The sequence below is a fragment of the Vigna unguiculata genome, chromosome 5 (assembly GCF_004118075.2).
Source record: "Vigna unguiculata cultivar IT97K-499-35 chromosome 5, ASM411807v1, whole genome shotgun sequence".
Taxonomy (NCBI): Eukaryota; Viridiplantae; Streptophyta; class Magnoliopsida; order Fabales; family Fabaceae; genus Vigna; species Vigna unguiculata.
The window spans coordinates 40,197,282-40,212,731 of NC_040283.1; the positions used below are offsets into that span (position 1 = coordinate 40,197,282).

General features: G+C 32.3%; 1 protein-coding gene across 2 annotated transcripts; it reads right to left on the reverse strand.

Annotated features, from left to right (window-relative positions):
- Positions 1–647: 647 nt before the first annotated feature.
- On the reverse strand, positions 648–4,444 carry LOC114183652 (basic leucine zipper 61-like). 2 transcript variants are annotated; one of them, XM_028070741.1, is made up of 5 exons: positions 4,255–4,444; positions 3,454–4,161; positions 2,798–2,888; positions 2,336–2,462; positions 648–1,530 (listed from the first exon to the last, which is right to left on the reverse strand). In XM_028070741.1, the coding sequence occupies exons 2-5, from the start codon at positions 4,068–4,070 to the stop codon at positions 1,382–1,384; spliced, it is 984 nt and encodes a 327-aa protein (XP_027926542.1). In that variant the 5' UTR covers positions 4,071–4,161; positions 4,255–4,444; the 3' UTR covers positions 648–1,381. The 2 variants fall into 2 exon arrangements, with proteins under 2 accessions (XP_027926542.1, XP_027926541.1); XM_028070740.1 differs by lacking the exon at positions 4,255–4,444 and having other exon boundaries at positions 3,454–4,248.
- Between the last annotated feature and the right edge of the window lie 11,006 nt (positions 4,445–15,450).

Sequence of the window (15,450 nt, forward strand, 5' to 3'; positions counted from 1 at the left end):
TATGTAAATTGGTCTTATTTCATCAATACTTAAATTAAATTTATTCTATCCGATCTAATTCAAACATGTGGTAAATAAAAAAGACTCACGGATTAAAATACTTTTTATGAGTAAATTTATTATCTTAGATTTTTAGATTAAAAATAATATCAATCTCTTATGATTTAAACTTAGATCATATTTAAGATCATATTTATATAAAAATTCTTCTTAATCAATCATTCAAGACCGGTAAATGATATCAAATGTGTTGGTGAGAGACGTAGAATATTTATTTTCAATATCCTTTGCAAGATATATTAGCAAGAGCAACTTTGGATTCTTTCTCTATCAAAATGTATGGTACGATTTTTAATATTTGAGCAAAATAACATCAAGTACACTTTAGCTATTCATGGATTTGATATGCACAGGGGTTTTACACAAGTACATTGAGTAGTATATAAATAAAGAATACCGATAAATCTCTTATATTAAGATTTTGAGTTAATCACTCACCCATTGCAAATTAAGACTTTCCCTTTATTTTCTCGTTAGAGTCCACACATCACAGTAATAAAACAAAGAAAGTACAAAAGAAAAAGGAGAAAAGGTATATCTTTGCAAATATAGAAAAAGAGGTAAGAAACAAGAGAATAGGAAACGGATAAAAAACATTGTGAGATTGAGATATCATACATGCACTTTCTCCAATGCAATTGAACGTCATTCAATTTCATAACACAAAGTTGTGAAACAGTGAAAACAGAAAAAACTACACTATTATTATATATACAGGGCAAATTGTGTGAAATGACTATTTATTTACATTTTGGGTTTCTGAAATTAATTATGTGAAATAATAAAAATGATTACAAAATATAGAAAGTACAGAGCCAAACCAGAAAAAACCATCGAAAGACTTGACTTTTTCACAGATACACCTTCATTAATTTGATGCATCCATGGGCAGTGGTGTTTGTTTTCCAACATGCATTGAAAAACATGAAGCAAAATAGAAAAGAATGATAGAGAAGAAATAAAGAAGTGAAAGAATGTGAAGATATACCACACTCCTATCTATCAAGTTAAAGCAGACAGACACAACTGTTTCTTGGACCCTTTGTTTTGATGCCACTGCTGCACATGTGGTTCCCCTGCATTCTAATCATGCAAGCTTTCAGTGGTCCCCTTCTTTTAAAGTAAACACATCACGTGCCTGCGCTGTTTCACACCACAACCCTACCACCACTCACTCCACTTCATCAACTCACTAATAAAAATTCTCACCATTCAACTCAATGCACGTTACAACCACAACAACAAAATTTTTTAACCTTTCCTTTCTCCCATGCATCTCTCATCCACTCTCATCTCATTAACTACACAGTTACCATCTTCTTCAAACGTTCAGAACTTGTATTTCCTTTTCTGTTGGTAATGGCAATGGCAATGGAGGTGACTCTGCTGCATTTTCCATCTTCTTCAGCCTCTGTTGCTCATAAACTTGCCTCAGTCTCTCTATCTCCCTCTTCAGTGCCTCTTGATGAGCTGCATTTGTATCATTACTTTCAATCATAAACAATTTTAACTACTTCCACACCTCACACATGATCACACACAGACTTAAATACGCGTGCACACAAAAAGTTTTCGCTAAAATCAATATAACTCTGCACTTTCATAATTGGTCTTTTTCTGGCAACTACATTAAAATAATTACTTCTCTCTCACAGTTACATTCTGAAAACAAATGTTCTTTTTTTCCTATTTGTGGTTTTAGAACATAACAAATCAACCAACACAAAGTTATACGATAAGTTGATATTGATTTCCATCTTTTAGAAACTAAATATCCCTATTTATGTGTATCTTTCTCGAACCAAATTGATGACATATATTTTCAGAAACCAGAACTGCAGTTTACTAGTGATGATGATATATAGAGGTAGTGTTTCTCTTTATATCTTTCTATTTAAACCACACTGTTTTACATTTTTCTTTGTTTCTCTCTCTTGGTATTAAATACAGTTTAGTGATTACCAAACTTTTCAGAGAAAAGAGAGAGAGAAAATAAGAGCACATGAGGTTAGGTTCAGTTGGCAAAATGAGCTTCTTTGTGGACAAATACACTTTTCCAAAGTATGAGGAATTTTTATTTCACTTACATGGAAAAAGTAAATGGAGGGTACATTGGATCAGACAAATAGCATGGATTCTAAATGCCATAAAGTGCTAATTAATGACTCCATCAACCTCATCTTAACAGGGTTATTAGTTATGTCATCCATTAAACAAAATTAATAAAAATTAAACTTAAAATTAAATGATCTTTTAATTAATTAAAGAAAATTACCATCTTTAAAGATCTTGTCTTGAGCAAGGGCTGCGATTCTTTGCTTGAGAGCACTATTGTCCACATTTAGAAGCAAACGCTGGTGATCCAAAAATGCAACCCTTGGAGACAGCACTGAAATTTCAGCCTTCATTTGTCAACGGATTGGGAAAAGGTCAATATTTTATCTTCAACAATGCTATTTCAACCACATGTATTCAGAAATACTATTCATAACAATAGAAAAATATGAAATAAAATAAGTGGTAGGTGATGAAAACAATTAAGAAAAAAGTGAATTTTAAATATTGAAGAAAAATTATGTTATATATTATTATGGCATACAAAAATTAACTTGAAAAAATAATTATTTATTGTGGCTATTAAGGAAAAAAACAAAGATTTTTTTTTATAAAAGCAAAGATTTTTTTTATCAGCACAAAGCAAAGATTTATTGTAGTCACATCACGTTACGACCCAAACCTGTAATGAAGTTGCACTTCTCTCAAGCTCTGATATGTATTGCAGCTTCCTCACTCGCGATCTTTGTGCAGATTGTCTATTAGCCAAGATTCTGATGCAAGACGACAATTAGAGACAGAACTCAAAAAATACAAAAATTCTTATTCATGGTTCATTTTCAGTTTCAGTTTCCGAAAAAGAATGAAACAATTTGCAGAAGCCAATAGAAAAAAAAAACACCGTGTAAGTCTCATTTATCCACTTTTTCTTTTACGTTTCTCCTATCTCTTTCTTTTATTTTTTCATCATATATTTTTTTTCTTCTTCCTTCACCCATCCACCTCAAAATTAGAATAGACATTCATCATCTTCTTTCAAGAAAAAACTGGTTGACATCTCTTTAGATATATACTCCAGAAGAAAATAATAAAAAAGAAATAAATAATTGATATGATTGGTTGTACAATACATCTAAAGGAGGAAAATAATACGGGAGATGATAACAAGTTTGATTCTTTGATTCCTATCTGGGTGGTGAAGGACTAATTACTCTGAGAATGATTCTGGTAACATGAAGTTCACTAAATTTCTCTAAGAAAAACACTGAAATTCTATGTAATGGTTTGAAACTGGAGCAAGAAAAAAATATGAATGCTTAAAATCAGTAGTAGACGTACCTTTTGACTCTCTTGGGGTCAGTAATTTTCTCATTGGAAGAAGAAGTGTTGGTGTCATTTGGAGGCTGCGCAATTTCCTGCATGCACTGGCTTTCAACCTCATCTGCTTCATTTTTGAATTGGTGGCGGTGCTCCTCTTCCTCCTTCTGCACCTTCCTCTCCTTCCGGCAGCTCTCTTTCTCATCGTGGAAGAAGTTCTGATCGGAAGGGCTAGAAGGGTTGGAAGAGGACAAGGTAGTTGGTGGTGGCAAGGGGACCCCAGAGAGCACTACTTCATCGGTGAACATGGACATGAATTGTTCATCATCGAACCTGTCAAACTCATTCCCATTGCCGTTATTATTGTTGTGGTTGTTGTTCTCGCCACACCTCATTGGCGCGTCCAAGTAGGTGATGGAGTCGCTCACCGACCGCCTGTGAGCGCCGCGCCGGGCGGAGGAGAAGTCGAGGAACTCGTCCACCCAAGAAGGGTTTTGATTTTGATGATGCTGATAATGGCCTGTGTTGGCGGTGGTGGTGTCGTTGTTAAGAGGTGGCAATGGCATCTTCTGGTGCTGAGAAGAGAAGTCCGGCCAACTTGGTGAGAGGTTTGGGATCTTTGGAGGTAATTGCGCCATTTGAAACACACACACACACAGAGACACCGAATCAGAAAGTGTTAGTGCAGATTAACCTCGGATGTTAATGTTGTTGCAGTTGGACATGTCCCTGTGTGAAAAATACGCACATTATTGTATCTGTAATATTGCATATGGCATGCAGAGAGAGAAGAGATGAAAGAAATGAGAGGCTTTAACACACCCCTTTTATAAATATATATATGCATGTTCCCAGCAAGCACAGGGGAATGTTGTTAGAGGTGAGAAAGGCACACGAACAAAAAACAACACAATCATGGACTTTCTTAATATCTTCTCCTTTTGAGAAAAAAGAAAAAGAAAAAAAAAAGGTATAATTTTGAATAGTTGTATTTTGTTCTGGGGTTTAAAAATCGGAAAAAAATCTCTGGGGTATCTGTATCTATGTGTTTGTGCAGTGGGGTCACATGGGGATGGGAAGGGATTGGACAGCTATGAACAGCTGGGAAGAGGGGTTGGGTTTCAACGGTGTTACTGGAAAGTCGCCACTGGATTAATAAGTAGTGGGAATCAGCCACCACGTGCCCTTGTGTCCGTCTTTTTAGTGGATGCCCTTATTTTTCTTTATCTTTCACAACCAAATTTTTATTTCTTTCACTTCATCAATATCAAACTTCTGATTGCATGTGTTTAAGAAATACAATGGTGGAGGATGATGTTCTTATAATAATATAGTTTCTTTCTTTCAAATTTGGGCTTTAGAACATTCCAGCACACTAATTTTAACCATTCCATCATCGTGATGACACTGCAATTAGCAACATCGTAAATATTAAGGAATGGAAAAAGAAAGAGTCCAACAATGGTCAAAAACATAGTTGACCATATTTAGGTGCATTTTGAAAAGAGAAAAAAAATTATCTGAAATTAGAGTTTTGTGCAGGTTAAAATGGAAAATGAGAAGAGATATAGGATTTGATTGTTTGAATGGTGATAAATTTGAAAAGATATTGTCTTAGACAAAAGGTAAGACATTGTGATATCTTTATCTGATAGAAGAAGAAAGAAAGGCCATGTGCATGGGATTATTGTATAATGGTGTAGTGGTTATGCATGGGGTGCAACGTGTCTCATTAATCATTTCGTTAAAAGGTAGAGATAGCACAGTAATTAAGATAAGAAAAATTGTTTGGAGAGAGAGAGAGAGAGAAGGATCATGTTATGTTATGCTCCCATGTGAATTCTTTGCACGCACTATATATGCTTTCTTTGCTTTGTCCCCAAACCATTCCCACATGTAGGGTATATGCCTCTTATCTCTCAGTGTCTATTTCTTTCTAGGTACCTTCTCCCATCGGAATTAATTAATCTAGTTTTTAATTAATTACAAAGTATTTCACAAAGCTCAAACATGATTAGGACCATCTTAATATGGATGAACTTTATATAATTAATACAATCTATATACTTCTTTATTAGGCCTTGCCTTCCCCTCCTACTACTTTAATCATTATCCCAATCCTATACTATTATTTTGTTCTTGTTCATACCCCACCCTACAAATTAATACTATATACCTACAACTTATAATAATAGGCTTCACACATGCATTTATGCCCTTAACCACTTCATAGCATTGCAATTCAAGCTAAATGATAAAGATAACAAAGATGTACACTAACAAATTTATTGCATCGTAACAGGTTTGGTATTAAATTACCTTATGTTAGTATGTTTTGTTAATTAAATTAAAGTCTATAATATATAGTATGACACAATTATATAGATATTACTAAGATTTTGTTGGCATATATTAAAAATTGATATGTACTATAAATGTATCCATTGTTAATGTAATACGTTAGATTATGATTACTCAAATAATACTAGTAATAATAAAAATATGAAATGATTTAATAATAATTATTAAATAAATAATAATACTAAGACATATATATAAAACAATGAATATTAATCAGATATCAATAATTATAATAACAATAAGAGATAAAAAATAGATGAGAAAAAGAGTAGAAATATCTTGGGTTGAGGCAGGACGTATAGCGTTATCCTTAGAGAGAAACATCCCTATTGCACAGGGCAATAAATACACAATACACAATCATATGTGTTTTAAATCATATGCGTCTCTCTCCCAAGATACAACACCCGTTAGATCGATCGAGTGCAGCGAAGGATCTCCGAACCTTATGAACACCATTGTCTTAAAGATAATATAGAGAAGGAAAGAATAACACTTTTAAGAAAAACTCTAGTATTTGTTGTTTCTGTTGTTTTGTTGTTGTTGTATCTTTCCCCATGCACCTAGGTGGTATTTATAGGTAGAAAAGGAAGACAAAGAAGTAAATTGTAATAAGAATATAGCTGTTAAACATAAAAAACATTAATCCATAAATTAAAGGTCTATAAAAACATGAGTAACAGTAAGTTTTTTATTTTTATTATTTATTTTTTAAATTATATTAAAATATTTCTAACAATCCCCCACATAATTTAAAAAAATAAAATAAAACAAAAAAAGTATTATCTTTTAAAACAAAATATTGTAGTTCAGCGTAAGGAACCTTCCGGGTCTGACCCTTACACCTAATGCTTATGAACTTCCACCCAATAAAATGCAAAGACTTAATTGCCTTGAGCTACATCCCCTGTGACCGGGTTTTAGTAAATAACACATATAATATCAATGTTCATTATAGATTCTAATCAGTGGGTGCACGTTACAACCTTGTGCATATATCTTGTTTCATGAGTGTCACTTAGAGACTTGCCCATGTCTCACAATGGCGGCCCCACCATCACACTCACTAGGTAAACCCTCAAAGGGTGGTTTGTGACTCACACCCCTACAATAATTGTCATTGGATTTATTAAGAGGTATTTTATAAAATAATGCACATACCTCAATCATTGGGTTTATTAAGAGGTATTTTATAAAATAAGCATAATAATGCACATACCTCAACCTAATTATTGCCACAATTTATAGTATACCTCGTCATAGGAATGAGACATAAAGAACAACTTTTTAACATATTTCCATGATAGGACACCTTCATCCAAGGTTAAAACATAACCATAACACTAGTGCAGAAATTGATTTTTACCTCGCCTTATATGCCTCGGTTACCCAGGAACCGAAGCATATAATGGCACGGTGGCATTTTTGCAATTTCAGACAACTTTTATGTCTCGGTTCAGCTTAACCCGAAGCAAAAGAGAGGTATATGTTTCGGTTCGCCAAAAACTGGTGCGAAAGGAGGCTCATATGCTTCGGTTACACAGACCCGAAGCCAAAAACCCACTAGCCGTTACCTCTTTGGCCTCGGGTGGGTTTGAACGGTGTCAAATAGGGCTATATGCCTCGGTTCAATTAATAATCGAGGCCATATGGTTTAATTAGGGCACCAAATTCCTGAGCCCCCTTTCTCTTCTTCTTCCCTGCGCCCCTCTCTGCAATAATACCTTTTCTCTTCTCCCTCCGGCATGGCTGTTCCAGGCGCAGTGGTGATGGTTGGATGCGCTGCTGCCGGTACTTCTTCTTCTCCTGTGATGTGGCTGTGCGACGGAGATGGTGGAGTTGCAATGGCTAGTGCAGGTTCCATGGCTCGTTGACGCTGTTGTTACAGGTTGTGTGTCGCGGCGCAATGAACCTTTGCGTGAGCGTTAATGGTGCAGATCAGTGTTGGAGCGTTGCGGAGAATGCATCTTGCTCTCGCTGTTGCAATGGAGGTGTTGGTCGCAGTTGCAGATCTGCGCAGCGTTGATGATGGTTCGAATCTGGCTCGCGTGCAAGCAATGGATCTGTGTTGATGGTGAATGTTGCAGGTGCTGCCTTGGTGGTTACAGGTCCAAACGGTGTTGTTGTTGTTACGGAACATAGGTTGTTGTTGCGGTGCCGGAACTCGCGGTCACGGTGGTGCTGCTGAGCATGACGCGGTGGCTTCCATGGAGGTTGGCCATGGTTATGGTTCGTTGTAGGTGGCGCGGTGGCTAACAACGAACATATGCAGATCTGGTTCGCTCATGGCACTTGCTCGAGCATGGTGCATATGCATGGAAGAAGATGGTTGTGGCTGCTGCGTTTCGCCGGCGAGGATAGTTGGTGGGCGAGGAAGCTTCGCGTTTCCGCTGCTGAAACTCACGGTGGTGATGGGTGACGACGCTGCAGTTGCGTTCGTGTGCGAGGAAGATGGTGGCACTGGTACGTTTTAGTTGCAGGTGAGATGGCTTTGTTGCGTTAATGTGAAGCTGGTTGGATGTGTTGCAGGTGCAGGCGCGCGTCGCACAGTTGATGGAGGTGCAGCTGCGGCTGTTCCTGATCCAATGGTTACACTGCTGCAATGGCTTCCTGGTGCGTTTTCCAGCGCTCTAGTTCGTGGTGCAGTTTTACTATATGGCTTCGGTTCTATTTTGACCCGAGGCAAAAATGGAACACTATGGCTCTGGTTCATTTAGAACCGAGGCATAAAAGGAACTCTATGGTTTCGGGTAACAACTGAGGCCAAAAGGGGTGCCTTTTGGCCTCATCCCAATATGCCTCGATTCCAGACCCGAGGCAAAATGAGGAAAATAACCGGGGCAAAAAGCCCTTACTGCACTAGTGTAACCAGTTGTTGGTTTTGTGTCACCATAATCAATATCCAATTTACATTATCCTTCAATCATCTCAAGAAATTTGACATATTGTCATAACTCGGAAAAACACAAATAATATTATCACTAGATGGCAAAACAGTACTAGAGGTATCACAAACAAATTTAGATAATTTATCATTTAAAAGAAACACCTCTAGATACTTATCGATATAAATAACCAAAGATTTTCTTTTCTCATTAAAAGGTATATTAACCTTTACAAGACACCCCCACATTTTGAAATATTTTAAATGTGGTTCTTTTTTCTTTCATAACTCATAACAAGTTTTATCACAATATTTTGTGTTCAAAATATGATAAGTAGGATATAAAATTTCATTAATATAATGTTAGGTAAGCTAGAACTTGAAGCATAACATTTACCATATCAAACAAAAGCAGTTTTCTTTCTTTCTTTCTTTCGCTGCACTGTCATATTAACACCATACACTATATGAAGATGTTACATAATGAATAATACCATGAGTTTCACACAGAACAGTCATTTATAAAGACATGTATCATCACTTCTCTATTTAATTAATTTTGTACCTCAAAATTTTATAATTTGAATGATCTCTAACCAGAATTTCTCAACAATTATAATAATAGCATTTTATATAGCATAGCTTTCAACATTTGTAATAATCAAAGAAAAAGTTACTAAATATTTTATTACAAGAAAAAAAAAGCACTTAACTCAAACAAGCCATCACAAGTATATCATTTACATACCAAAACACATGTCTTGAATTAATAATTTATTGTAATAAAAAACTACTTCATAACATTGTTGAGTAGTAAGGAAGTTTCTAAATTCAGAAACATGAAAAAATCCTTTTTATTCATAAATCTGATAATTTATTAGTCATTTTTTTTTCATATAAATATCAAGCTAATTTTTTTCCTTTGCAAATGCAAAGTTTAGTTCAAGTGTTTTCCATAATACAATAGTTTTAGTATGACAAATTATTTGATAATTGTTTTCATACAAAACAGTTAAAATATATTCATGATATGGAACATCTTTATCAATGGTAAGAGTAGATAATATTAAAGCATAAATTAATATAACAGCAAAAACATTAGCTTTAGACATCACAAAAAATTATTCAACAAGCAAGAAATTCATTTATCCATAATTTCATTTATTGTTACCAATAGAAGTAACCCCAATTGTACACATAAATTTTTAGGTTTAGTTGAAATTGATTTAATTATAACCATAACAAACACTTTAGTTAATAAAATGTGTTTTCAGTCTTCAGATCTATATTATTTTTAATTTTAGAAATGAATACAAACGAGTAATCAAAAATAGAACTAACAAAAAATTTTCTCTCTAAGAATGTTAGAAAATGATTACTCAAATAATACTAGTAATAATAAAAATATAAAATGATTTAATAATAATTATTAAATCAATAATAATACTGAGACATATATATAAAACAATGAATATTAATCAGAGATCAACAATTATAATAACAATAAGAGATAAAAAATAGTTGAGGAAAGAAGTAGAAATATCCTGGGTTGAGGCACGCATAGCACTATCCTTAGAGAGAAAAGGCCCCTATACTACACAGGGCAATACAAATACACAATCGATCGAGTGCAGCGAAGGATCTCCGAACCTTATGGACACCACTGTCTTAAAGATAATATAGAGAAGAAAGGAATAACACTTTTAAGAAAAAACTCTAGTGTTTATTGTTTCGGTTGTTGTTGTGTCTTTCCCCATACACCTAGGTAGTATTTATAGGTAGAGAAGGGAGACAAATAAGTAAATTGTAATAATAATATAGTCGTTAACCATCAAAAACATTAACCCATAAATTAAAGGTCTATAAAAACATATGTAACAGTAAATTTTTTATTTTAATTATTTATTTTTAAATTATATTAAAATATTTCTAACATAATATTCATATTAAAAATTTGATTATATATTAGATAAAACTACAGTGATACAAGTAATCCTAACATCTAACGTTGTTCCATCGAATAACTTTCTCTGTATTGATATAGTTAGTTCATCTTTATTTTATCAAAACAATTAAATTTGTAAGGATTAATAATATTGCAAGCAAGGTTACTAAAAATTCTCGTATTACATGAGATTGTTTTTGCAAATTTGTTAAAAATATTTACAGGAAAATATTTTTTTTTGTTATTTTTTTAAAAAATCTTAATTGACAAGTAATTTTTTCGTAAATAATTATTTCCTATAAAATTATAAAATTTATAAATATTTCCTACAAAATTTGTTGTGAGAAGTATTTTATACAAAATATTTTGCAAAAAAAATAATTGGCAACAATTTTTTGTAAATTTTTTTCATAACAAAATTTATAAGTATTTCTTAAAAGAAAAAAACTTAAAACAAAATTGACAGGAAATATATGTTTTTTTAAGTAGTGCAAGATTAAAAAATAAAAATAGATCGTTCAAAATTGAGTTAAAATTTAAGTTTTATTAGAAGTTAAAATTTGCATTTAAAAATAATAATAATAATAATAGTACAAGTTTGATTCTCTATTTAGTTAAATTATTACTTCTCTATTTTTTCTTCTATAGCTGATCAAATTCTGTTAAATTATGATTTTAATTTGGTCAGTTTAGTATTTAATAAAAATTTAATATTTAGGTGATAGCATGCAAATAAAAATACCTATTTATGTACAAGAGAACCTAACACTGTGTTTGGATATCTGGGTGAATTCTGTTTCCATATTTTGTGTTTTACAAATCATCAACCCAGAAAAGTTTTAATTATTCAAGATTTTATTACTGTATATTTTTATATGGAATTATTTTGGTCAACTAACGTAAAATTATGTCATTACATTATTTTACACCAAAATGTTAATGTACATATATAATGTTTGTGAATATAATAATATATTTTACATATACGTAAACAATTTTTTAAGGTAGACTTTCATTGAAATTAAACCATATGTTTTCATGTATCTACCCTATGTATCAACACTTGCAATTGTATTGTATGAAATTTAACTGCGATAGTTATATTCCTTCCATACTCCACTTTAATCATTACAATAAAATATAAATTTCAAATATTAGTGTCAACTAAAGTGTAACGTTATATTAAAATCCGTTAAGTTATTACGTTAACTTTTTACAATAAAAAGTCAAGAAAATGTAAAATCATTTTTAAATTTTTGTATTAAATAAACATTTGTGTTACCATGAGTTTAACACCTACTAACTCAAATAAATATTAAAATTAAATAAGATTAATATTGATTTAATAAACGTTAATTTTATTTATTTTTAATATTTATATTTATTTAAATTAGTGTTGACGTAACAAATGATAATTAAAATAAATAAGTTAGTGTTAGGGATGACAAATAAATATCTTCCTAAATATTAACCGAAGAGATAACAAATAAATTTGTATTAATTGAACTCATGTGTGTTCGAATTAACCCAAAACCTGTCATCAATTTGCACATAGAACATGCAAATACAATTCAAAATATTAAATGATCCCAAATTATTATAAACTAACTCTAACTATAATTGGCATCTAGACAAAAAAATATTTTGTCCACGCTTGTTGAACATAAGCTAGTACTTTTGAATTCATTAGACTCGGGTTATTAATTTTACAAAAGTTAGTTGAAGTTAATATTAGTACATACGAAATTTATTTGAAGTTAAAATTAGTACATATGAAAGTTAGCATATTATCTCATGCTTACCACTTTGATAACCGTCTTGCACGATTGTTTCCATCCATTGTTTATGTAATAGCCACACATATTCCCTGTTTGTTTATTACACTACACTCATAGCCACACTCATAACTTATTATCACCATTTTTAACCTTACAACGTGACAAACCACACTTAAGACAACTTCTTAAGTCTGCAAACTCTTTTTTATATAAAATACATTCATTAGGACATACATGAATATTTGATATTTCATACCTATTAGACAAAGTATCTTCTTTGCTTCATACAGTATATTACTTTTAGGAAGCATTTCCTTCAACAATTAAAGCAATTCTATGAAGCTTTTATTAGTCCACCCATTCAATGTCTTCAAATTTTTTCAACCTTAACACGATTGATAATCGTGTAAAATTAGTTGAACTAAGATATAACGAGGTCTTTACATCGGTAATCATAATTTCATATACAGCTTCAGCAAAGATTTGTACTCCAACATCACAAATCATGTCCACTAATGTATCGTTCATTGTCCAATCAACATATTCATGTGTTTCAGTCACACTTGAATGTTTACGAATTCACCATGTCACATCCATATTGTATAATTCTTCAAAAATTCATCCCACAAAAGATGTTCTCTAATTTCGACAGAAACTAATCTTCATCATTCAAGCAATTCACACATGAACACCTCATCCTTACTTTGTTTTGTACACTACCAGTATTACGTTGAGCGAACTGTAAAAACTCTTCAACCCCGCTTTCGTAATCATGACTTAAACGCGATAAATTAATCCAACTTTGATTCATCTATGTTCTGTAGATAGTGACGAAATTAGTTTGCAATCCATGCATGAAAATCTCACTTTTTCTCATAAAAGGTATGGTCATATCCCATTGAAGACTCAACACAATTATTGTCAATACAACCTCCATTACGTTTAAATAAAGTTTACATTGTCTAAAATTTGAAAAGTACTAGAGAACTCATTGTAATCTAAGGATCGCTCAATGTTTACCAACAGTCAAACACCTTCGGACTCAATCCAAACACATTTAACAATTCAAATTACAAAATAAAATGGATAAATAATAAATACTAATTAAATTAAATAAACTAAGTATTCATACAAAATGCCACAAGATTAAGAAATAAAGCATTTATAAAAACAACTCAATAAACTTATTTTATCTAATTTAATAAGGTTAAATATGTTTTTAGTCTCTAAACTTTAATCCAAAATTGGAATTCATCTTTGTCTAAAACTTCACTACATTTTGGTCCTAAACTTTAAAAATGAATGAATATAGTCCTTTTAACCTAGTTACGTTAATTTTTTTGACATGTTGAATGCATTTCATAATAGTATTGGAGTTGTTTACTTCGTTTGACACATTCTTAGTTCAATAGCAGCTGGGAAATGGGCTTGAAACCTCAAAAAAAAGTTAGCATAATTAGGTTAAAAAGAATATATTAATTCATTTTTAAAGTTTAGGGACCAAAATGTATTGAAGTTTCGAACATAGTCAAATTCCAATTTTGGGTCCATGTTTAGGGACTAAAAACATATTTAATCTAATTTAATACTACTACATTTTATAAAAAAAAAATTAAATCAAATAAAAATTAAAAAATCAAAAACTAACCTAGAAGGAGAATACCATAGAGAAGAAAGTGAGATTCACGACTCTATGGAGTGTTCCTTTGCGTCACGAAATGGCAAGCAAAGAGGGCTTGGAGAGGCGACGTCGGCGGCAGAAAGAAGGGGCGTAAATGAATGAAACATGAAGCCTAAAGGTGACGTCTAAAACCGATCAAGAACAGCCTCGAAAAGTGGCGTAGGAAGCAAAAACAACGACCAAGAACAACAAGGAAAAGCGGTGATGCAAGGAGCAAAAACAACGATAAAGAGCAGCCACGAAAAGCGGTGGTGCGCTAGAAAAATGGTAGTAGTGGCGCGGCGAACATCGGCATCAAAGGCCTACCAAGGATGAAAATGAACAGCCAGCATGAGACAAAATTGATGATGGTCCGATGAAGAACAACGACATCCAAAATTAAATTGGTTGTGCTAGGAGAGTTGCACCGACAACGGTGAGCGAAGAAGACAAAACTATTCATGCACAGGCAAGTGAAAAGTGAATCCTTCTTTAGCCTTGGCATGTATTTTTTGATAGGTTTTTACCGTAAATATCGTTATTTAATTGTCAAAAACTTTATAATGACGGTTTAACATCAAACCATCATCAATTTTCATATTTTCAATGACAAAGCTTAGACTAGTGTGCATTATTTGGCAATTTATGGTATATAGCAAAAGAATAGAAATTGTTGTTATAAAGTTCGCTTTAATTGCAAAACTGCCCTGCATTTTATTTCACTACGCCACCTCATTATCCATTGTCAATTCTTGTTGTCATTTGAATATTATATATATATATATAGATAGATGGATAGATATAATATATACTTTCTTTCTTTTCTTCTGATTGTTTGACTTTTTATCAAGGACGATCCTTTTAAAGGACCGAAGGGAGCCACGGCTCCCACGTTTTCTTTTTTATTTTTTTATCTATATATATTTTAAAAATACATTTTTAATTTATTTTATTATTTATATTAATTTAATTTAGAAAAGTCTTTTAGAATTTGAAAACTACGTTTTCTTCCTCTTCTCTTATTTTTTGTTTCCTTTATTTGGTTTTTTTCTTTTCCATATCTTTCTTTCTTACTTCTTCTTTCTATCTTAATTTTCACCCTCAATCTCTCATTATTTTCAAAATCAAATTGCACTAAGGCGAAATTAATGAGTTAAGAAATATTTTAGATCAAACAATTTCTTCTTTTTAGTAAATGTATTTTTTACCCATTTTTTAATTAGAAGCAATATGTTTTCCTCTTGTATGTGGTTTTTCTACATTATAGGCATATCTTTATTTGTTACAGATTGTTGGAAGTCCCACATCTACTAGAGATAAGGACAATTATCTATATATAAGTGGGGGTCAAACCTCACCTTACAAGCCGATTATGTGGGGTTGAGTTAGG

Coding starts and splice junctions, on each gene's coding strand:
- LOC114183652 (XM_028070741.1), bottom strand. CDS start 4,070: ATGGCGCAATTACCTCCAAAGATCCCAAACCTCTCACCAAGTTGGCCG. Junction 2,463..2,797: donor GAAGTGCAACTTCATTACAG/GTTTGGGTCGTA, acceptor TGACAAATGAAG/GCTGAAATTTCAGTGCTGTC. Junction 1,531..2,335: donor AGACAAGATCTTTAAAGATG/GTAATTTTCTTT, acceptor ATACAAATGCAG/CTCATCAAGAGGCACTGAAG.